Here is a 25,547-nt window from a genome sequence, read left to right as displayed (position 1 = left end):
GAGGATCGAGAAGGGATGAGCATTTGAGGCTACATATGTTGTCAATGGAGGGACGACTCACGGAAGGTTTTTTTTTTTTTTGTGTTGTTCGATTGCAGATGGCACACACGAATGTGTGTGTGCATGTTTTTTCGATCGAAGTACCAAAAAGTGCTTCTTCAATCGCCGGTTCTGATTTTTAGAACTGATTAAACCCAAAAAGGTAGAACCGGAACAAAATACCTGATAACCGAATAAGTCCAACGTACAAAGTCGGGAACCGAACGGAATAGCTTATTCAGTCCTAATTTGGTTCCGGTTCTAGTTCGGTTATTCGATCCAAACGTTCATTCCTATGTAATAATGTCTTATTCACAAATCTTCAATCTCTACTCTCATAAACTTTGCATGTTTGCCTCTTGGATTTTCATGATAAAAGTGCCCAAAGCACCAAATGTTTCTATTTTTTGTCTATGATTCAAAGTGTTTGAATTTGTATTTAACTTCTACCTAATTTCCCAAACAATAATAACATCTCATTACGTAATAAATTTTGTGATGTTACATGTCATATTGCATGTGTCATGCTTTTATGAATATGATTAATGACGACATATGATGACAAGAAAAGAATGAGAGTGTTTGTACCTAAAACATGGTCTTGGCCCATATGCCATAATTCATTCACTATTCTTGGTAATTGATTCGCCCATATCGAGTTGTACATGTGATTGTTTAATCTTTCTATATATGATTATCTTGTTCATCTCTAGATCTGTTCGACTTAGCCTAATCGGGGATTGCACCCTTAGTTATTAAGATTTTATTATGTTATGGTTGGATCAAATTTGAAGCATCCCCATAATTCCTTTTTATACATGTAATGTTATTATAAATCGATGGTTGTTTACAGTAGAAAAAAATAACTGTACATCTCATTCAAGTTGGTAGGGTTATTTTATCATGTTCTAACCAAACTATAATGAAGGTAAACCAAACCTGAAAACTATATCCACAAGATCCAAAACCAAACAAAAGCTAGAGTTTTCTGTATACTTTGAAAATAAAATATAAAACTAATTAGCCTATAAGTTCAAAGCACACTTAAATGGAAAATATTAAGAAATTCATATTCAAACACCGAGATAAAAATTAAGAAAGGGAAAATTCATCAAATGACCACAAAAGGAGGTGTGGTCGAAGAAAATGACCAAAAAATGCAACTTTCATTAAATGACCACGATTTCCTCAAAGTCTCTGTGGAACCCGTTCAACTCTGAGGAATTAGAAAAACTCTGAGGAAGTGATGTGTCAGGGGTATATTCGTAAAAACACAAAAAATTAACAAAATTGAAAGGGTGCTGCGGATTCAAAGAGGGTGGGCTGCAAATAAATTGTCTTAGAAACGTAGTTTTATAGTTTAATTTGTTATGTTGAATCATTGGTATGTGCGAATGGTGAAACCTCGATAAATTAACAAGAAAACACTTACTGAAATCGTTTTTAGGCCATGGTTATGCAAAGAACAGTTCATCAGAGGCATGTGTTTGAAGAACAGATCCGCAAAGGGCTGCTCTACGGATCCTCATTGCCCTCTGTGGAAATGTCGGACGTTATTTAGTGCTTTCAGCTACCATTTCGTAGAGCATTCACCATTTTCGCAGAGCATTCAACATTTCCGCAGACTTGCTCTGCGGAACCATGCCATCAGACATGATTTTTTTGTCCTTTTCCCCACGTGTCCAATTCCTCAGAACTGAACGAGTTCCGCAAAGACCCTCTTTGCGGAAATCATGGTCATTCTATGAAAGTTATATTTTCTTAATCATTTTCTTAATATTTTCTTCAACCACACCTCCTTTTATGGTCATTTGATGAATTTTCCCATTAAAAAATCCATACACACTTTAATGCTTTAATAATTTCAAACTTTTTGTAATAAAGTAAAAAACACAAAATATAGGGAGCCAACATGTCATTTCGTCAAAAGTACAATTTTAAAAGCTTTCCCCATGTACTCATATACCACCCCCTTCCCCCTCCACAAAGAAACCAAAAAATTATTTCCATCATCTCATCTCCTCCCTCACAAGTCACAAACACCCAAAACCCTAACCCTAATTAGCTCAATTTTTGTTTTGTACGTATGAGCAGACGTTTCTGAAAAGGCCGCTTATCGGATCGAATCGATTTCTAGTTTTCTGGACCAGCAGAACGGTGTTTGTTTGAATTCAGTTGATTTTGACAAACAATGTCTGCGATTGTGTGTGGGAAGAGATCTTTCTTTGAAGACCTACCAACGTCGCCGAATTCTGCATCTCCTCCCGCTTCCAAGAAACTTCGTTGTTATACTTCGACTTCTCCGGTTCGCTTTTCACCGTTCACTAACTCGCCGCCGTCACCATCACTCGTAGATAAGCTCCGATCGTTTTTCCCTAGTATGGATAAGAAGGTTGGCTTGTTTAATCTCTCTAAATCACATGTGTATCTGCGTAGTTGAGCGTTTCTAATTTCTCAGGTCTGAATATAATTGTTTGCCTATTTGTATGTCTTGATGCAATTAAAATGATTTGTTATAAGTTAACAGAAAGATCGATTGAAATGGTAAAGTTATATGGATCAAGCAAATTTATCGTAGAATCAAAATCAGATTGTGGTTGTATGTGGATGCGAGTGGTCTGGTGATTAATTAGATTTAAGATTTAAGTATACACACTATCTAATGCATCTGCGATGTCGAGCATTTGGTGCATGTGCCATGTGTATCATCTGTTGCTATAACTTTACAGTTCTGATTCTGCAACTGATGCCTATATAAGAATTTGCTATTTACCTACAATTGACAAACATTTCTCTTTTGTTAACTGTTCTCACACACATACATATTGGACACACAGATTGTGTCTATATACAAATGTAAAGGTCTTCAATCACTGTCCTGTAAGTTGTAAGTGCATTTATATTTATACACATGGTTACTGATAATTAGGTTTGGGCTTAAAAACAATACAATAGTTTGATGTAGATTTTTTCAATCTAAAACCTGGATTGGTTATAGATAGATTTTCCCATTTACAAAATGCTCTATATATAATCTAGTTGTAGATTTATAGTATCATTTGTTCATGGTGGTATTTGAGATGCATAGATGATGGTTATAATGTCTATGTGTGTGTTGTCTGTGAGTTGTCATGTCTAGTGTTGTTTACACTTCAAATCACATTAATTTTATTCTATGTTATGGTGTATGAATCTCATTTGAAAAGAATCAACTATTTTTTCAGCTGCTGGAGAAAGCACTAGAAAGGAGTGGAAATGATTTAGATTCTGCCATCAAGAGTCTCAATGAACTCTGTCTTGGATACGTGGATGGGATCTCAGGTTTACCCGGGCAATCAAATGCAATAACTGAAAAAGGTAAATCTTTTCATTTCCATTGTCAAACAACTGGAGTTTTGGAGGCTCAAACTTTCAAATCATGTGTCTTTATTGTTATGAACTTTCTTTTTTGTTTTATTTAATAAACAAGATTCATTTGTTAATTAAAAGTTAAAACCACAGGTTGTTCTACTGAAAGTGAAGGTGTTGCTTCTTTGGAGAACAACAACAACTCATCAGCTAATAATGACAACATCCCTAAAAGTGGTGCAGAATGGGTTGAATTGTTTGTGATAGAAATGACAAGTGCTACAAGCATTGATGATGCTAGGGTTCGTGCTATGAGGGTACTTGAGACTTTGGAGAAGTCCATAAGTGAACGTGTTGCTGGTGAAGCAGCAGATACCCTTCACAAGGCAAGCCCCTTCCCAAAGAAAATGAGAGGGTAATTCTGTAATTACTGTTTGCAAGTAACTTATTTGGGTGGTGTTTATGTTTCAGGAAAATTTGGTGTTCAAGGAGCAGATTGAAGTTCTTTTGAGGGATAATGCAATACTGAAACGTGCTGTAGCCATTCAGCATGAACGCCAGAAAGAGTATGATGAGAGGAGCCAAGAAGTGCAGCAGTTGAAGCAGTTGTTATCCCAATATCAACAGCAAATCAGGACACTTGAGGTTTCAATCTTACACTTTTCTATTGCTTAAATATCAGTGTAGTCTAGTAGATTGATATAATTGATGGATGTTGTTGCAGGTGAATAACTATGCGTTGACAATGCATTTGAGGCAAGCTCAGGAAAGCAATTCGATTCCTGGACGATTCCATCCTGATATCTTCTAATAAATAAAGAATTAAGTTGTTTTAAGAGAGTGAGAGTGAGAGAGAGATTTTGGTTATAAATATTGTTTGTTTGTCTGTCTGTCTAAAAGATGTACATTTACCTGATAATATCAGGCAAATGTCTACAAAATGATGTTTGGTGGTTGGTTAATTTAAATTAAAGGGTAAGACCACAGTTTAATATTCAGAATGTCACTTTGTTTCTTTTTCATTTTGTTTTGTGTTTTAATTTAAAGTTAACAAAAGCTTTCTTTCATAAATTATTTTGGATTAGATTAAATACATGACAAACCCTTGATTTGAATCCCAAAATGAGACGAGTTCATATTTTAATGGATTTTTTTTTAGGGTAAATTACACCAATCGTCCCTCATGCATATGCCAGAAAACGTGTTTTGTCCCTATTTTCAAAAATTAACTCGGACCATCCCTCGTTTGCTTAAAATTTGCACACTTCGTCCCTATTGACTTGAAATGACTATTTTGCCCTTAATAATTTATTTTTTCATTTTCTTTTATTTGTTTATTAGTTTTAAATTAAAAGAAAAAAACAATTAATCCCCACTCTTCCCTAAATCCCAGCTTCTTCTACCTAAATTCGTCTCCCTCTTTCTCACCTTTCCTTCACCAAAGCCGGCAAAAACCCCAACACAAATAGACAAGATCATCAAGTCGTATGAAATCAAACTGATGCAAAAACCCATCAAGATCAAACCCAAATGAAATCAGCTCAATCTTCTGAAATTGGCTTAACCTAAGAACAATTCTTCGTCGGAAGTGGAAATGAGTTAACAGAGATCAAAAATACTTTTTTGGATGCACAAATGAAAACGAAACCAACACACACATTAGAACACCTGACACATCAAAAGGCATTGCAGATGAAGAAAGTGAAAACGATTGGAAGTTTATAAATTTGGAAGTCAGAAAGTGAAAAGAACTGAAATTAGAAGCATGGGTGGAACCTGTAATCGGGAAAACTTCATTTAAAAGACCTAAATACAAGAAAATGAAAACCGGGAAATACAAAAGCTTTGGAAGAAGCATTGTGTGCATCAATGGCAAACCTAGAATTAGGAAAACGGAGGTCGCATTAGAGCTTGCTCACAGATATTATCAAAGATACAAGATGGTTTTATGGGTCGGAGGGGAAGCTCGTTATTTCTGATCATCGTTAACCCATCATCGATATCCTTCTCCTGCTCTCTTCTCTAATTTTCGTAACCCACCACCTATCTCGCCCCCAGAAAACCCATCCTAAACCACCACCATCGATCTACAACTAGTGTGTTTGGTGTTTCTGGTTTTCTCGATCAGTAACATAATGAAAGGGGTGGGGAAGTTTTGTCAGAGGATGGTCGTCGGTGATTGTACGATGAGTTGAAGGTCTCCATTTTCCCTCTCATCGGCGATTTTGTATGTGTGTTTGTATCTCTCCGGTTGTGGATGAGTTGGGGGGATGAAGGGGAGGGTCCTTTTATTATTTATTTTTAAATTGAAAATCATAATAAAAGCATTAAATTAATTTAAAATAAAAACACAAGGGTATTTTGGACATTTCAAATTTGGTATGGACTAAGTTTGCAACAAAATCTTCTTTCAGGGACGAAGCGTGCAAGTTTTAAGCAAATGAGGGACGGTCCGAGTTAATTTTTGAAAATAGGGACTAAACACGCTTTCTGGCATATACACGAGGGACGATTGGTGTAATTTACCCTTTTTTTTTATTGGAAAGCCTTCTCTATGTTTAAATTTTGTTGATAAGTATAATAATTGTTTTTTTTTTTTTTTTTTTTTTTTTTTTTTTTTTTGCATAATCATGTTGCTGGTTTATTGAAAAATTAGAAAACCAAGGTCTTTTCTAAAAGAAAATGTTGAAAAAGTCTCAAGTATTATCATATTATATTTAGTATTTACAAATGCATTTGAAAATGTCTAGAAGATCTTGCTTGCTTGAATCCTCAAGGTACGATACATAAAAAAAAAAGGGTTTATTATCTTCAAGCAATATATTCTAACGTTAGAGCGTGATCAAATAAAGTGTATAAACAGTCTAGATAGGAAATTACCAACACATTGTTGGGATAAAGGCTTTCTTCTTTGAGTCACGATTCTGAAATTTGTATTGTATTTTTCAAATATGAGTTTGATGTACAGTATTAAGAACTATAGATTATTATTTTGCTTGATGATTTGATGAAGTCTTGATTTTCGAATTTCATGTTGCATAATAAATTGTAGGGTTTAATTTACTATTGATTTGTCATAGATTCATTCTCACTTTCTTTTTTTAGACAAAATTACATAAATGGTCTTTATGGTTTCCTAGATTTGTATGTTTCGTCCATAACTTTTTTTGTTGATGAAAATAATCCTTATGATAATGATAGTTGGTCCTGACTAGAACTGGTCAAAAACGAAATCGAAAACCAATAAAACCGCAATCGAACCCAAACCATCGGTTTTGGGTTTGGATTTAAAAAAAATTGATTTGGGTTTGGTTTTCACAGTACCCACCAACCAACTAAAATCGAACCACCCTAATGGTTTAGAAACCGATCATGAATCAACCCACACCGATGAAATACATATTATCAGTTATGTAATACTTTTATTAAATGTTGTATTTTTTATTAAATAAGTAAATATAAAAATAAATAAAAAGCCCTAACCCCGGCACCATCTAACTTAGTTAGAACAGTGCTCCCCTGGCTCTCACCTTCTCAGCCTCTCGAATTCTCTCTTGAACACTTGAATCTAAAATATGGTTTGATTTATGTTTGCAACTTACAGTAAAGCTGAAATATGATATGTATTGTACTAAACTTTGTTTAACTTGTGAAGATGAAATTTGTTATTTTTGCTTAATCTGATTCTGTCGAGGTTATTTATATTTGTAATTATCAATTGGAATCATCTCCATGCTACATGCTTATATTTGATTCCAGAGATTTGTATTGTACTGAAATCTGCTACATGCTTACTATGTTTGCTTAATCTAAAATTTGTTTAAGATTCGTTTGTCCTCGATTGGAATCATCCCCTCGCTACCTGCTACTACCTTCTTATCATATGTCAAGTGCAAAAAATTATGTTTCAAGATTTATGTCAATATCTATCAGATAATTTAAGTTTTTTAATGTAAGGTTGTTTCATATGAGTTTGTTGAAACTAGTTTTCTCTATGTAGATGGACGATGGAGATGAATGTAGAAGTAAGTGGACTAATTTGGATTCACCTGTTGTTGATGTTGATGAAGAACTTGAAGAAAATAAAGGTGGTGGTCTCAAGGGATCATGGGTATGAAACCATTTTGAAAAAGTGACGGGCATGGACCAACATTACCATATTGTCCATAGATGATGTGTGCAAAATCGAAAAAGAATAGTACGAGTGCAATGGCAAATCTTAAAAAAAATTGTAAAAATTTGTTTGGTTATAAAGCTACAAAGCAAGATTCGAAAACACAATATGTATTGAGTTTTAGAAAGTCAGGAGAATCGGGGGTTAGTTCTTTAGAAGTTCATTCCTTTATACATGAAAAATGTAGAAAATCTATAGCATGTATGTGTAAAATAAGACAAAAACCAAACTTAGTGGTTTGGGTTCGGTTTTACCTCACAACCAACCCAAACCGATCCATATTCATTTATAGTCATGAGTCCCAACCCATATAAAAAAGAATCTTATAACCTTTTATTATTTTTTTAAATTTTTTTAAACTAGGTTTAAGTTTTAACAAAAAGAAAATAATATGTATTAACCATTAAATATGTATTCTTACAAACTTTCAATATCGTCAGTTACTCCCATCCCCAAACCCTTCCCCTTTGGCACCCCTCCATCTTGCAGACTTTGTTCGTCGTTACTCGTAGACGCGTTAACACCACCACCACTGTCTCCTTCTTTTGTTGCCCCCTTCCTTCTTCCCCTTCTTGTTCTTTGAACATTTTCAGAAACCAATCAAATTTGTGCTTCATCTCCATCAAACCGTTATAAATCTCACATCCAAAACACGTATCCCAAAATCCTTTGGATTTTTCGACGACACTCATCACGATGAGTGTCGGGATTCTGATTTTTGAATTTATGTTTAGATGATTTATGTAGGATGAAATCAAGAATAAGAATATCTTGAAATCGACTCAAAATCTATAAGTCACTAGAGAACTTAAGCACAAGGCTATGTGACTTGCTAGAATTAAGTAACCCAATTAATTTTGGGTTTTCTATAGTCAAAATCCACAAGTCAGAACTTAAGCCATGTCTAGTAAAAGTAATATTGTCATTTTATTGTAGGTTAACAATAAAATTTAAATAGTTTTACCATTACCGATGTAGTGTGCAAAGTTTAAAACAAGGTCCTAATAAAAAACAAATCATAAAAAACGAAACCATCAAATTATTGAACCAATCACAGCAATGATTAACGCTTTTTTTTTTCTTTTAACATTTATGTTTGCCAAACTTTTCTACAGTACGCTCATAAACATTTACATTTTACACCCGTGGAAACGTGAGATTATTCCTTGAACCACATCTTCTATTGTAAATTCCGACCCACCCTTTTCGATTTTTCTGCAAATTAACCGAAATTCTGATTTACACGCCTCCTGATCTTCAACAATCATCATACTTTACCACTTACAAATGAGGAACGCAATGCAAATCATCGAACACTTAGTGTGCTTCCTCTAAGTTCCACACAATCAACAACTTCAACAATGGCGGCATCTTTCTCTCTAATCCCTTCATCCTCTCTCAACTTCATTCGAGACCCTTTACCGTCTCCTTCACCCTCCGCGTCATCCTCTTCCTCTTTCTTCGGTGGTGGAACACTCTCGTTCACCCGTAGCAGCAACAACAGGAGTTTCGTCTCTTTCTCGTCGCCTTCGCAATTCAACAGGAAGAAGTACGGCAAGCGCGGTGGAGGATTTTGCGTATTCGCGGCGGCGGATTATTACTCTACGCTTGGAGTTCCCAAGTCTGCCACGGGTAAAGACATTAAAGCCGCTTATCGAAAGTTAGCTCGCCAGGTATTAGGGTTCCCTGTTGTTGTTAGGGCTATTGCTTTCTTGGTATATAGATATGATATTTGCATTGTTTTCATGTGCTCTCTTTGAGCAAATTGAAAATCAAGCTATAGAGATCTTGTTAGGTACTTCTTCGTTGTAATCAAGTGAGTGATTCTAAAATTCTTAAATCTCCATTTAGAGACAAATTGAACTTTATGTACTGCAAAACCACTGGATTTTAGTTTTAGATTGTAAGTCTATATCGAATTTGGTTACAGAAAGCAAAGTTTAGTACAAGAGGGAGTGAATTCTTTGTCCAAGAGTTGAATAGCAGGGTGTTTGGATGTGCTTTTGAACTAAAGTGACAATTAATTAGCTTTGATTGCAGTAGGTGAGAATTTGGTTACAGAAACCAAAGTTGCAATAACCTGTTTGAAGTATTTGGGGGAGTGATTATGATTCCAGTTTTCTGATTATTTAGATGTATTTTAATACAATTTTGAAGTAGGTAAGAACTAAGAAGTTGCTGATATTGTCTATAGGTTGTAACTTTAAGTAAACCCAATCTCCAACTTGAAAAGTTCTTTCACTTAGATGTTATTCAGCCTGCATCTTCATCCTCAGTTCAGCCTTAGCCAAAATCTCCCTTATGTACTTAAGCCATAGTCTCTCCTTAACTAACAGAAGCTGATAGTAATTCGTAACAAAAGCACAGATGCTGTGGTCCAAAAACATAAAAAGATTATTGAAGCATTCTCATTATAAAACGATATCGTATCATTGTATGTTTGTGATAATAGTTTTCCAATACGAAAACCAGAAGATTTCTTGCGTTTATAATTTGCATTGTTTTGATGTAACTGAATTTCATGATTATGTAGCTGTTGAGTCCGATTTTCTAGTGACAAGTTGTTACTAATTGCCTGATGATTGATCATGGAAACTTCCTTTACTTTACTTACTTCTGATATAATATATTCTTTTATTTTTTTAGTATCATCCAGATGTCAATAAACAACCAGGAGCTACTGAAAAGTTTAAAGAGATCAGTGCTGCATATGAGGTATGTGTAGGAGAGAAGAAAACTGTTCCTTACACACCTGGTTTCCATGATATTACACCTTTTTATGGCAGTGAATTAGCGAAAGCTTTAAGTTGTTGATTTTAATTATGAGATTGTTTGGGGGTCAGATAACTGGCTGCAACAAAATTGTTTATCTAAAGGAAAACAAATTTTCCTATATTATTATTACCCCTCTTTTAAACCCTAAATTAAAGACTTTCTTTTGAAAACTACTACATTGATGCTTGTATTAGGAAAAATAGATAATTTTGGGAGTAATAGCTGGCAATCTTTCAGAAACTTATTGGTAAATATTATGTAAATAAAATAATATTATTATAATTGCAATAAAAAGCAGTACATTGACACTGTCAGGTTCTATCAGACGACAAGAAACGAGCCATGTATGACCGATACGGTGAAGACGGACTTAAAAGCACAGTTGGGGGAGGACAAGCTGGCGCTTATGCTGTACTAACTACTCTTAACTCCTATTCTTTGTGTCCATTTTTGTTTGTTATTGTTCTTTACATTTTATTTTTTGTTATAGACAAATCCATTTGATCTGTTTGAGACATTCTTTGGGACTAGTATGGGTGGTTTTGCTGGTGGTGACACAACCGGATTTGGAGGACGCCGTGCCACTACTGTTATTAAAGGTGAAGATATACGGTGAGTTAGTCAGTTAAGTTGACACGTGTCATCATCATACTAATGCCACTTGGACTTGTATAAGTTTAAAAGAATGTTTTTTTTTTTTTTTTTTGTTCCAGATACGACATGATGTTAGAATTTTCAGCAGCCATATTTGGAACCGAAAAGGAATTTGAGCTTTCTCATCTTGAAACATGTGACGTGTGCACTGGAACCGGAGCAAAAGTTGGATCAAAGATGAGGATATGCTCCACGTGTGGCGGCAGAGGTCAAGTCATGAGGACCGAACAAACACCTTTTGGTATGTTCTCACAGGTAATTGTAATCCATTTTTTTATTCTCTTAAATTTCAGTATTCTTAATTGCTTGTTTATAGTTTTTAATTGTATTGTTGTTTTCCATTTTGTAGGTTTCTGTATGTCCAAATTGCAACGGGAAGGGTGAAATGATATCGGAGTATTGCCGGAAATGCTCGGGTGAAGGGCGGATACGTGTGAAGAAAGATATCAAAGTCAAGATTCCACCTGGAGTCAGCAAGGGTAGTATCCTTAGAGTTGCTGGAGAAGGTGATGCTGGTCCAAAAGGGTATATATATTGACTTTTGAGGGGTATAATTATATTATAAATAACAAGTAAAAGTAGCATTTAGCTGTATTTTGTTTTGATTTGAGCAGAGGTCCTCCCGGAGATCTGTATGTTTACCTTGGTGTTGAAGAAATCCCGGAGATCCAAAGAGATGGGATTAATCTAATGTCATCCATCTCCATTTCGTATCTTGATGCCATACTTGGAACTGTTGCTAAGGTAGTAATTTGGTGAATTCTGATTCTGATTGATTATTTAAGGAAGTAATAGAGATATATAAAATGACGAAAAAGGACATGGTATTGGTATTTGGTATTTTAACAGGTGAAGACGGTTGAGGGGATGACTGAACTTCAGATCCCTCCAGGAACCCAACCTGGTGATACTCTTGTCTTGGCAAAGAAAGGTGCTCCTAAACTCAACAGACCTTCCATACGTGGTGATCATTTGTTCACCATTAAAGTTAGTATACCTAGACGTATCAGGTATCAACTTCAACTCCTCAAATCTTATCAATTTCGTTTTTATTTTTATACAACTAAGAATCACTTTCTACTCTCTAGTGGACAAGAACGTGAGCTTCTTGAAGAACTTGCTTCTCTGAAAAACCCCACCTCCACCCGTCCCCGTTCTCGCTCTCAACAACCTGGTAAATTCTAGTTTCATCTCAACTTTCTCCTAAAAAGTTTTTATTTATTTATTTTTTTAAATTATCGGTTTTGTTTTTTGTTTCTGGTTCAGCTAAAGTCACAGAAACTCAAGCGGATCCTGTGGCTGAGGAAACCGACAGCTCAGCTGATGAAGATGACCCCTTGAAGAAGATAACAAACTTTGCCGGGTATTTATTTATTTTAAAATTTTTTTTTTCTAGTTATACTGTAAGATTCATACCAACACTTGTTTGTGTTGCAGGTCTGTCGTAAAAGGAGCTTTGAATTGGTTCAAGGAGAACTTCTAGAAGCAGAGCATGTATTAATTAATTAATTAATACTCTCTTCCATCTAACGTAGTGTCCAAAAGATTAAAAGAATATCCTCATCAAATGCTGCTTGCTCAAGAAATCGAAATGTACTACGTGAAACAATTCTTCAATTTTTTAGAAATCATATCTCAAAGTTCATCAAATTTCAATATTGGTGGAAACTTGATGATTCATTTCATGTATCTAAAACATTAAATAATATTGCTTGTAAGAATTTTGTTCAAACGGCCGATAGTGAGTTTACCAGTAGTAGTACCCCGGTGGTTTTGATATATTTGATTTCAAATTTCGATACTACTTGCACTATTATATTAATATTACAATGAAAATATGAAATGATTGTTGGTTGGAATAAGATAAGGTTTCATTGTTGTTCAACACGACTTGCTATTATTAAAATCAAAACAGCTACTATAACAGGAGTAGATATCATAATGAGAGCTTGAGTGATGTTTGGCTGAGTGATCTGTGGCACCAGGATGCTGCCGTACTTGATGGCAGCTGCACCTGCCAAGGATCCACCTCCGAGCTTCAACAAGAAGTTTACATCTTCCTGCTCATTAACAAAGCAAGATTAGGAGACTTGGTGGAAGTAAAGATATCATTTAAAGCTCAAACCAACAACAAAAAACCTAAACAGTATAACTTGGTTGATTATATGAGATTTCAAACACTATTATCATCTGTCATGTATGAATGAAATAGCATATGGAGAAGAGAGATATCCAGCAGAAACAGATAGAAGATCAAACACTAGAAGTTGATCGATCATATGAGATTTTGAGCACCAATCATGTTCCATTATCCTTTATCGTAAATGGATGAACTAAATAGTACATAAAGAGGATAAATCAAGCAGTTGTCGTAAACTCAGGCAACTGAAGCCAGATTCTCGAGGTACCAGCTGTTTGTTGAATAGCAGGTTTGATGGAGACAGATTAAACTAATTTTTGATAAAATCCTGACCTGAGACGTGAACGAGAGATCAGGATCATCGGCATTTGAATTTGCTTCTTCATTTGGGGAATTGGAAGCAGCAACAATACAGCACCTACCACCAGAATAAGGCGACGACGCCGTCGTGACCCGATGCTCGTAGGCGAAGGACTTTCTCCTGATATGTAGTATTGCATTCTTCACACCAGTCGTTCGCTGATGCCCTACCGATATCGCCGACGACTGTTTCCGGGGAGATTGAATTGCTGCCGCCACCGCTGCCGCCATGTCGAGAGAGAAGTTTATCCGTTTGCCGCGACCTTTTATGTTATCGGGTAATTGGATGTATTTGATTGGCACACAACACTAAAGAAAAACAAAAATACACAAATTAAAATTGAAATTTATTTTTAAAACAAATATAGTGATTTTATTTTATTTTATGTTTTTACAGTATTTGTTTATGATTGATTTTTTTTAGTCTTATACGACATAATAATCATTTTGAGTGATATCTTTTAGTTCTCGATAAAATAAAATAAAAATATGACCCAAAATTTTTATAATCCTTACAAGTGTAGGAACATATTATCTGTTCATAGTCTTTTACACTAGTATATTATATGCACTTAAACTTAAAGCACCATAACTTGGTATCTTGGAACCATGTACGTATCTATGCTAAAAGCAGACCCTTTACTTTCTCGTTTTTCCATTTGCAGATCAATGGATCAACTAAAACAAATTCACCTCCAAACCATCGTAACAGGTGTAAGCCTAGACCCTTTTGTATGTTCCATGATTATCATCTTTTGTTGCACTAACCATTTGGGGGATATCAATTACGCACGCCAAGTGTTCGACAAAACTCCCCAACCAAAAGTTTTCCTTTGGAATACCATGATCAAGGGATACTCTCGCACTACCCAAACCCAACATGCCATCTCCATGTATATACAGATGTTAAGAACGAACGTGAAGCCTGATCATTACACATTTCCATTTCTGCTGAAGGGATTTACACGATCCATCAGTTCAAAAATCGGAAAGGCAATACATAGTCATGTATATAAATTCAGGTTTGATTCTAATCCAGCTGTCCAAACATCGCTACTACACATGTACTCTTTATATGGAAACATGGATGACACTAGACGGGTTTTTGACACAAGTTTAAAAAACGACCCCATAGCTTGGAATATCATGATCACTAGCTACAACAGAATCAAACTATTCCACGAATCAATAAATCTTTTTAACAAAATGGAGAAAACACAAGCCAAACCCACTCTCATCACTCTCGTTTCAATCCTATCAGCTTGCTCAAAACTAAAAGACATTAATGGAACCAAACACATTCATCAATACATCAAGAACAACAAAATCGATCCAAATGTGAAATTAAATAACGCATTACTCGATGCGTACGCCACCTGTCACAAAATGGACACTGCAATTGAAATTTTCACAAACATGAAAACAAGAGATGTGATTTCATGGACAGTGATTTTATCGGGGTTTCTCAACATCGGGAAATTCAATTTAGCTCGCGATTTTTTCGATCAGATCCCGGTAAAAGATTCGGTTTCATGGACTACAATGATTAACGGGTATGTAAGTCAAAACAGGTTCAAGGAAAGTTTAATGCTTTTCAAGCAAATGCAAGATGAAAAAATCGAACCCGATGAGTTCACCATGGTTAGTGTTCTAACAGCGTGTGCGAACATGGGTGCACTTGAGTTAGGTGAGTGGGTGAAGGTTTGTATCGACAAGAACCACAATCTTAAAATAAAAAACGATGTTTTCGTGGGTAATGCACTTATAGACATGTACTTTAAGTGTGCAGAAGTTGGTAAAGCAGTGGATGTTTTCAAGAAATTGGTGAAGAGAGACAAGTTTACTTGGACTAATATGATTGTTGGATATGGTATGAATGGATTTGGAAATGAAGCGATAAACATGTTTAATGCGATGATAAAAGAATCGATAAAACCAGATGGGATTTGTTACCTTGGTGTTCTTTGTGCTTGTATGCATAGTGGTAAGGTAGATGAAGGGAGAAAGTTGTTTGATGACATGAGAATTCACCATGGAATTGAGCCAGAGGTGGAGCATTACGGGTGTATGGTTGATCTTTTGGGTAGATCTGGGCTTTTGAGTGAAGCTTATGAGTTTATAAACGCAATGCCAATTAGACCGAATTCGGTAGTTTGGCGTGCACTTCTTGGAGCTTGTGGGATTTATAAAGATGTGGATTTGGGTGAAATAGTTGCTAGAAAACTTGTTGAATTAGAGCCAGATAATGGTGCAGGGTATGTATTGTTGTGTAATATATATGGAGCTTGTAATAGATGGGAAGATTTACGTGAAGTAAGAAATCTAATGATGAATAAAAGGGTCACGAAAACCCCGGGGTGTAGTTGTATAGAGGTTTATGGAAACATTCATGAATTTGTAGTATGTGATAGATCTCATTTTCGATGTGATGAGATATACTCGATGTTGGAGAGGATAACACAAAACTTGAAAGTTTTTGGGTATACACCGCAGAGTAATGAGACGTTTCTTGATTTCGGAGAGTGGGAGTAACAAATGTTGTAACTAAAATTAAGCCTCACATCTCCTACATTAAGCTTTAAACTTCTAACTGCTCTAACAGCATACCAAAACTAAATGCTGTTAAAATATTGAAAAATATATGTCGTTTAAAATTGTTATATTATTGGTATCAAATTTGTCCTAAATTTTTTACAGTAAGTTCATATATAAAAATCTCATTTATTACTATTAATAAGTTAAAAAAGACTTTTGAAAAACCACTTCTTATTATTATTAAAATGTTATAAGTATACTAAAATATAGATTTATTTATTTATTTTATTTTGAATTTATATAGGTTAATGAAACAATTAAAATCATTACTAAATAAAATTTGAAAAGTTATAGTGGTTTTAATAAATCATGTATTTAATAATTATAAGTTATTTAGATGTTATAAATCCTTGACTCATTTTAATGTTTTAATGCATATATAATTGTATCAGTTACTTTTTCATTTTTTCTTTTTAAGCTGTAATAATAATAATAAAAAAAAGATAATCTAACATATTTTGAATAAATAAGTTGAAAATACACTCTTTAAAATTGAATGTTTTTTTGCTAGCAAAATAAACTTTATCTCAATTTCCAACAACGTTTAGTTAACATGATAGTTAATTTGTTTAATTTAACATTTTTAAAATTTAGAACAATATAAAAATATACATGAGTATAAAATCTATTGAACTACTTATTAATTAATAATTACAAATCATAGAATAAGTATGAAGTAACCTAACAGTTTATATTAATTTAGAGTAGTTAAAAACAATCAAATTAATATGATAAAAATATATGATTTATCTTTAACCAAATTAGTTTGCACTCCTTCAAATAAAATAATTGTCTGATAAATACAAATTATTTACAGGTTGTAAATATGTGGATATACTTTTTGATATTTTATATCTATATTTAACTGATGTAGGCCTAGGAAAACTTGAAAGAAAGAAGCAATACCGACGGTACCAAAAGAGCTAAGAGCTCAAAGGACAACTCTTTACTCACGTGTTCTACGTATACCGTTCACCAACACTTACGGACACTCCCCCCCGGGCTGGGTTCTCTCGTCGTGAAAGAAGTAATTAAAGGTAAGCCCCGGGTCATTCTAAGCACATTGTTGTTGCCGGTATAGCTTTCTAGAGTAGAGATCTAGCAACACATTCTAAGCACAGATCATTGGTATTGGATGTATCGTTAGGTTGTGCCGAGGCAAATCTGCTTCGTTGGTTCCTGTTTGGAAAAGAATCAACAGAATAGCTAATAGCATAAAAACTTATCCAAGTAAAGTATAAAGGAAAAGCTGATATGCTGCCTTGATCTTTCTTTGTCTCGAACCCCATACCCCTATAATAATGGTAGAGTAATGACTCATCGATTTATAACTTATACACCCTTTGGGTGTTTTGTTTGACTTGATTCTGTCGAATAAATACAATCAAACAAAATCAGATTTTGATGCAACGAAAAAGAAATAGAAAAGATAAAAAATATCACTAAAAGAAAATGGGTATAAAAACTTATTAGATACCATGGACCGCGGTATCTAATAAGTTCTACCTACTATTGGATTTGAACCAATGCCTAAAACAACTATCTTCTCTTCGCGAACGGTTAAGAATCCTCTTTGTATGCGCGTTCTCTCTTGTTTATTCTTCTAGTTTTTCCTTCTTATGCTTATGGGTGAGACTCCCTTTCTTCTTAGGTTGTCTGTAAGTCTGGTTCGTGGTTCACGGGTGAGGTTACCTGGATGGTGGGCAGTCTTATCTTATATTATGGGCAATGCCCCCTTTGCCGTAAAGAGTAGCCATATTCCAGTGCGATCTCCTCATACTCAGGCGTCGTCTCTAATCCCATTTCAAAACTCTACAACCGCTCCAGTCACACTGCACCTTAGAGCTTTAACGGGCCTTTAGGCTAAGGATAGATTGCCTGATAGACGAATTCGTCGACCTCCAATGCTCTAATAAGTTATCTTTCTTCCTGGGCTTCTCCGCTAACAACCAGTCCTGCAACCCAACCGGTTGGACAAGAAGAGCTTCCCTTCCTAGTCCTTGATCCTAGTTACTAGCCTTCAAGACCGACTGCAATTCAAGGTGGTACGAGCTAGTGCGAACTAACTACTTGAATCCACACCTCAATTGTATTCCTTTCCTGACCTTCAATCAAAGGATTCCACTTAGCACCGACAAATCCCATTCTAGCGGGGAAGAACCACCATCCGCTGAAGCTGCATCTTCAATAGGTAGATCCCCTCCAAGCTTGACTCGTAGGATGGGGAAAACCAAGCAACGACCAGCTCATTCACCTGAATTTGGTTGGGGCACAGCGGGTATTGAAGATCTAAGTGCGAGCCTACCTCCGATAGTGATCCCTCTTTCCCTGGAACCAATGGTTACGAATCTGCATCGAACTAACGAAAGAACCCCTAACGGAACTGAATTAGACTAAAGTGCGGAACAACCATGCGGAACCATTTCATCTCATTCCTCTTCGCCATAAATAGCTCCATCCAAGCCTATGGCAGCTTATTTCCGATCTCTCCCAACCCCGAAGTCAGACCAGTCTGAGCCCTCTTTCCGACTTAGAAAGACCACTAACAATAGCTTTAGCATCTCTTGAGTTGGAAAGGTCTTTATAGAGCTAATGGGAAGGTTTGGAACCCTAGTAGCAGAATGGAATCAGCGGGCTGACTTCCATGCTAACACGAGTAGTTTAACTCAGCATTACCTCGTAAGGTCGTTTTCAATTTTTTTTGCTTTGCGAGAAACTTTTTAAAAAGTCTTCAAATAGCCATTGCATAGTTTACGAATTATGCTTAGTAGGGACCTAAACACAGGAATGGTTCAGAGTCAGACCACGCCTTATGACGAAAGGGGGAGAAAGGATTGTCGATCTGTGATCAAAGAAAACTATACCTGAAGAATGGGATACAGATTGACCGGCACAAAAGCCATCTCTATCAATCAACAACGACAAAAGTGAAAGAAAATAGACTGCCATAAATCGTAGACCGGAACTGCCCTCGCCTACCTGCACTGACTTCCTTGCCTTACGAAAAGCATTTCAAAACTTTCTGTTTTTACTGGTAGTAGTACAAACCTATCTATTGATTAAAGTAAGGAAGGCGGGTTCACATCGCTATCTAAGCGCAGACGTTACGAAACGGCTGCTGGTCTAGGTGTTCGAAGCATGATTCATCAACTGGTAAAGGGAGTAGTTCATCTGAAACCATTCCTCTCTAAATTCAAGGAAAGCGAAGCTAACCGCTTTGAGGCTGCTTTCGAAACATTCTTCATCGACAGGGATTTTTCTGTCATTACAACTTGGGCAAAGCCGATTGCTTTCTTCCGGAGAATCTATGGCAACGTGAGAAGCTAAGTTTCTAATTTGATCACAAAAAATAGGTAGCTCAAAGCTCCAACCCTTCCTCTTAGACACTACTACTGATCAGCATGACTTTCATTCTTGAGTAAGGTAAGGGGTACGGAAACGTCCTCTTATCACAGCTTGAACGGGGTTCATTGTTAGGAAGAAGACGAAGTCGATTCAATCCAACTCCAACCGGATAGAGATTGAGTCTAGAAATAAATAAGAAAGAGATTATTCCCTAAGAGCTTGTCCAGTACCTTTTGTTTAGAGTCTTTCTACTTTCTGACTACTTTCATTTCCACTTTCGGAAGATACTTGCCAAATGCAAGCGCTTGTCATTCCTGCCAGCAGAGAAAAACACAAATATCTAGCAAAAGTACAGAATACGTAAATTAGAATGAGAATGACGAAGAAAAGAAAAGAACTCTTCTTCCCTTTGGAAACTCAAATTATATAAACCAGTATTAAAGTGACCAAAAGTAATAATAAAGCGATGACGGTGGAAATTATGGGGCAGCTGTCCGTTCCTATAAAACGTCCGACAAAGAAAGCCGACCCGAACATCGGAAAAAGCGTAAGGAATAAAGTTAGTGGCATCTTGATTCAGTGATGTAACTTCTCCTGCTCCAGTAAATCAGTCTGGAGACTTGCTAATTCAATTCAATCGGTCTGTCTTGTCTTAGACTAGCCCTACTCCATCTTGGCTATCTTGAGCTTATGAATAAGCTTTTCATTTTCTGCTTACTACTAGGGATTCCAAATTACTACGCCGGGTCTCATAGCCCCTGTGACCTTCACTTCACGGCCTGATTAATGAACTTGAAAAGTGCACTTCTATAAACAACTTCCAGAGAGAAGTGAACGGGGTCTTCATCCACCGCGACCATCGTCCAGGAGTGCGAGACAACCAGACCGCTAAACAGTTCCTCGAGGGTAACCCAAGGGGAAAGTACGGTAAGGTGATACTGTGACATCCCCAATTTCACGGCCAGAAAAGACCGATTTCGTTTATGCTTTTAAAATAAAATCAGAGTAATCCTTTGTTTAAAAGAGTTGCGGAATTTGTTCCCAAAACAAAATATGATAAAAGTTTATCAAAGCATTTCTTAAATAAATGAATTTTCATTATATTATAAAACCTCGGGATGTCATGTTCCGATACAGACCAAAAGCATAAACAATACCATAAAGGCCTTACAACATTTATTTATATGTACTGGCCTATAATCCAAAATCCCTCGTCATCGTCCAACTATGCTCTTGTTCCACTACCTGTAATATAGAAAAACTGAGTGGGTCAGGCTTGGGAGCCTGGTGAGCATATAGGGTTTTCAACCCATAATAATATAATTATTATATTTAATCATCAAACAATCAACCCAATTACCCATCCCTATTATCTTCTTTAATCTTAAGGATCTACCCTAAGAATCATCTATCATTCATTCCTAAGGATTGACCTAAGGAATAGGCACGAAGTCCATCGCTGCCTGAGGTTTATACAACAAGCACTAAATCCATAGCTGCCAAGGTACTAAGTCCATAGCTACCAATGTTCATCTATATGGTACTAAATCCATAGCTACCAACGTACATATATAAGGCACTAAGTCCATAGCTGCCAGGGTTCTTAAATTACAACTGGTGAACGCTTAAATCAAAAATACTTGGTAAATACTCCGTTTGAAAATACTTAATGAACACCTAGTTCAAACAATGTGATAATAATGTATATCTCAATCCTGCAAAACAACTATTATTATTAACACATATATATCATATTTCTAAAACAATCTATCCCATCCCGTCGATCCCCACATATTGACCCTATACAATGATCTTACGAGATCTAGCCTAAGGAATCGATACGAACAACAAACTGACGAAGCTGCTTCGGAAATTCCATGGCAGCAAACGAGGATCAATAAAGACATCAAATGAGGGGAATGGAATAAGTTTCACCACAAACCTTCGTTCGTAAAAGGAAGAACCACAAGACAATTAAGTCAGGGGTAGTTATCTAGATAACAATGCCTAGCCGTGGTCCGAATATCGTGAGGTATTTTACCCCCAGACTCACCCTATCCAGCATCGAACTTTGCCTAGCAGTGGTCTGAATATCATGAGATATTTTACCCCCAGACTCACCCTATCCGGGAATACAACATCAAACATACCTGGTAGTGGTCTATTACGGACACACTTTATTAGGCAGTCTACGAAGTTCCCTCAATTACTTCGTGAAAGGAAACGCTGACATATGAAGCTCGTCCGATCACTTCATAAAAGAAACAATGACTCCAAAGCTCTTTCAAATAAAAAAAATTATGGGGAAATACTAATAAAGTACTCCCGTACGCTCCCGTAACCTGACACACAATAGTGTAAAAAAAGACTTTGTACATGATAGTACTTCTCGCACATTATAGTACTCTGGTATGCGTAGGACTCGTACCCGAGAACATAATAAAAACCCGGCACAAGCAGCACCTAAGACACAGGGCTTTGAAAAGGACTTCGTACATAAAATGTACTTCTGTATGTAGGACGTACTCCACCGATCATCGATCTCACCACACACGTACTCTTAATAAGAGGCTACCCAATGTCCAAACTTAATTGAACTAAACATCCCTTTTTAAGTCTTAACCCATCACTAGGCAAACCTACAATGCTTATAATCAATTTTCGATACTATATCCGTTTAGGCAACGCTAACTAGTGTACACTTAACACAGAGTTTTAAGTAATAATATCATATATACACATCTTAACACATATTGAACCATAACTGATTCGCACGTTGTATATCATCAAATATATATCTAACACGTATTTCGGGCAATAACAAATATTTCACATACATATATATTTAATACTTTAATCAATACTTGTATTAAAATCATGTCCATGAAAGGGACTATGCACATGATACCTTATCGGATGAACACATAGTTCAAAAATACATAATCCGTACTCCCGGATCTAAAATTTACCTCCTTACCTAATCCATATTCCCGGATCGGGTATGTCTGATCTATCTTAATAAACAAACATATATATATATATATATATATATATATATATATATATATATATATATATATATATATATATATACATAGCACGTATTTTATAAAATACTTCATATCTATGTGTAAGATGAAAGTGAGTATACACTCACTTGATAAGACGACGATTGGACAACTCTTCGTCCCTTAAAACAATATTCTTCGATGAAACCGTGATGTTTTCTCCAAAAACCAGGCTTCTCGCGGGCAGAGCTTCGGCTCGAAAACACTTTTTCTCGGGATCTTCAGAGCTTCGGGACTCGCTTCGGGTGTCGGAATGATACTGGGACTTCGGGGGGTTAAAATTAGGCTTAAAGAGGGTATAGAGAGTGAGGGAGTGATGAATTAGCAACCATATTCGGCTGACCTTCGGTTCCTATTTATAGGGCCAAATTTCTGGATTCACGTCGTGAACCTCAAATGTTCACGTCGTGAGTTTGGTCCTGCTCAGGTCATGGCGTTCGTCATCGGGCGTTACAGATACCATTTAAGGTAGTTTAACCACTGGCGCATCCATCCATAAAGGAGAGAGTACTCCAGGAAATATCTAGATTACTAAGTCTCGAACAGCTCATCGGGGGGCTATATTAGCTCCCGGGGCTTAAGTTTGGCTCGAAGGAGTCTCACCAAACGCCCATGAGCTTCTGGACTGAGTGGTCGTCCCTTACCCAACCAGAAATCAAGCGGGTAAGAAGGAGAGAACAATTTTAGCCCCATAACCACAAGATGGGAATACCGCCTCGAGCGCCTATGGTTTAGCCTTGCAAGAACACGATATCCAGCTCCACCCAGCCTACAAAGCAAACGGAAATCACACACCGAATAACGGTGAGCAACAACCATCAACCCGTAGGGGTGGAAAGTGTTTAATAACGCTTTTTAATGGATACCGGGGGAGATCGACTGTCAAATATCGAACCCTAAAGTTATTCGCGAATTCCGCGGACCCACTCCTTGATATTAGTGATTTCTCTTTCGAAATAACCACATGCAGGAGGTCAAGGGACTCCTTGTAACGGGTCGCGACATTCTCATCCACGATTACTATGTCATCCCCGGGGACGACGTAGTTGGTAAACACCCTTCCCGGGTACACAAGTTCTGCACACCACCAAATAGTTAGGTGGTGGGACAACGCGAAAAAGGCCATGCGCCAAGATAGCCCAACGGTTACCCACTCAGAAATCTGACAGTAGAGCCCGGGGTCGTCACCCACGGGGCATCAAATTCACCGCCAGATAAGATAACATGAAACTAACCGCTTCAGATGAATCCTGGTCGAATAACTTGGATACAACCCTCTTAAGAAACACGATCGGCCACCTATCGATGGCAGACCACGGATCAAAAGAGAAGTTGACCCGCGAACCAACAAGCAAGTCGAGAGGCTTTGTTTGATTAAATGTACCGCCCATAGGTATACTACGCAGAGTATCTGCTGAAGAAGAAGGCTAGCTATACAGGGGAATCTCTCTATATATGAAAAATCAATGTACATCGACCCTTTCCTTACCCCGACGGTCTACCTTTCTTAAGGCCCTCAAACTACTTTATAAAGAGTATATGAAAGTTGGGGAATCTCAGTTGATCTTCTTCTAACTTATCCTTTGAAGTCTAGTTCTGTTCTTTCTCAAGAACTCACTCCAGCATCTGAAAAATCTAACTGAACAGTCTTCGCTACTTCGTGCCGCAACTTGGAAGTCTAGCTACCTATCCGTCTCCACCTTTGGCAATAGATCTATCCCACTCTGTCCAAGCAGTCGAGTTTCGCTTCTTTCCTGTAAGTCACTCGATCTTGATTTTTTCTCCTCTCCCTTTCGGTAGAGATCTTAACTCTATGATTCGATTCTTTATTCTATTCTCGAATTTAGCTTTATCAAATAACTGAGGATTCGAACTGAATAAGAGAGAGCGAAAGACTTCCCGCATAAGAGCTCTTCAAACCTTGTCCTATCGAAGCTGCGCTGATACTCCTGGAAGTGTAAATGGTTTGAAAGAAGAATCATATATGAGAGAGAAAAGATTTGGCCAAAAGGATAGCCAAGAAAGATGCCTGCTTTGGCACGGGATCCTCTGTTTTCTTTATGCCTGGTGGGCTTGTTATTGTGGGAAAAGCAAAGGCAGCCACAGGGGGGATAAGAATAATTGGGCTTAGTATAAAACTTCTTAAGAAGACTTTTCCAGAGACCATGGGTGTAGGCATTTTTTTATTCAATAGGAAGTTGTGAGAATGCATTTTCCCCCAAAAAAGAAAGGGATAAAGGTGCGAAGCGGATTGCTTCATTTTTTTCATGAAGCATGAATATAGTTCATAAAAAAAGATGAGACAGAGTCCACAAGGACAACTTTATTTATATTAGATACCAGCCTTATAAAAGATGCGACTAGTGCATTGTATTGGTCGTAGGGGACTCAAGCCTTCGTCGATTGAGAGGAGCCCCTCGCCTCACTCGGAAACTCTTATCACGAAGGCTCCTCATAAATGATGTTAGGATGGGCCGGCCTATCCTCGGAATCCTAAAAAAAAGAGGGAACATAATCACTTTCTTTCAGTGACATATCTAATCAGACTGAATAGGATTTTAAGAGCTGTCACGATCATTCACATCCATTTCAGTAGGCAGGAAAGGCACGAAAGCTACCGTTTCTAGAATGCGAGCAAGCTAGCTTGCTGACTCTCCTAGTGGTTTGGCGGCAAGGAAAGGGGCATTCGGATAAGAGAAATTTCGAATCAAATACGAACGTATTCTTAAAAGAAAATTCCCAGGCATTGGTTACAGACAGGACAATCGAAGCTGAAAGGACAGACATAGATTGACCTACTACTAAGAACCGGGCAATCGAGAGACCGGAGAGATATTGGTATAATCACAGACCAAACAGACAAGCATTTGTCAAAGCCTAGAAAGCCACCAACCATCGAAGCATTAACCTTAAAGCCTGATGGGGAAAAATCCCTCTTCCGCGCATTTGAACTCCTTCTATCTAGTGCTCTCAAGCTGAGGTAACTCGAAGCTTTGAATGGCTCCTGCCTAGCTTCCTTCCAGTGATTAGAGTCTTCTGTTTCCTGCTT

General features: G+C 36.9%; 3 protein-coding genes across 3 annotated transcripts; all 3 read left to right on the top strand.

The window, feature by feature from the left end:
• Positions 1–1,997: 1,997 nt before the first annotated feature.
• LOC145116634 (uncharacterized) lies at positions 1,998–4,381 on the top strand. The gene is made up of 5 exons (XM_079052954.1): positions 1,998–2,431; positions 3,264–3,396; positions 3,541–3,773; positions 3,859–4,032; positions 4,112–4,381. Exons 1-5 carry the CDS (start codon positions 2,231–2,233, stop codon positions 4,196–4,198), a joined length of 828 nt encoding a protein of 275 aa, XP_078909080.1. The 5' UTR covers positions 1,998–2,230; the 3' UTR covers positions 4,199–4,381.
• A 4,342-nt stretch (positions 4,382–8,723) lies between these two features.
• On the top strand, positions 8,724–12,769 carry LOC145116487 (Molecular chaperone Hsp40/DnaJ family protein). The gene is made up of 11 exons (XM_079052827.1): positions 8,724–9,234; positions 10,208–10,276; positions 10,652–10,747; positions 10,827–10,948; positions 11,050–11,245; positions 11,340–11,515; positions 11,605–11,734; positions 11,840–12,000; positions 12,079–12,164; positions 12,257–12,353; positions 12,428–12,769. Exons 1-11 carry the CDS (start codon positions 8,923–8,925, stop codon positions 12,471–12,473), a joined length of 1,491 nt encoding a protein of 496 aa, XP_078908953.1. The 5' UTR covers positions 8,724–8,922; the 3' UTR covers positions 12,474–12,769.
• A 143-nt stretch (positions 12,770–12,912) lies between these two features.
• On the top strand, positions 12,913–16,107 carry LOC145116486 (Pentatricopeptide repeat (PPR) superfamily protein). Its single transcript, XM_079052826.1, has 2 exons — positions 12,913–13,768; positions 14,156–16,107. Exons 1-2 carry the CDS (start codon positions 13,653–13,655, stop codon positions 16,020–16,022), a joined length of 1,983 nt encoding a protein of 660 aa, XP_078908952.1. The 5' UTR covers positions 12,913–13,652; the 3' UTR covers positions 16,023–16,107.
• Positions 16,108–25,547: the final 9,440 nt, after the last annotated feature.

The sequence above is a fragment of the Lactuca virosa genome, chromosome 5 (genome assembly GCF_052849685.1).
Source record: "Lactuca virosa cultivar CGN04683 chromosome 5, Lactuca_virosa_CGN04683_v6, whole genome shotgun sequence".
NCBI classification, from domain to species: domain Eukaryota; kingdom Viridiplantae; phylum Streptophyta; class Magnoliopsida; order Asterales; family Asteraceae; genus Lactuca; species Lactuca virosa.
This window is presented reverse-complemented; position numbering and strand designations above follow the sequence as displayed.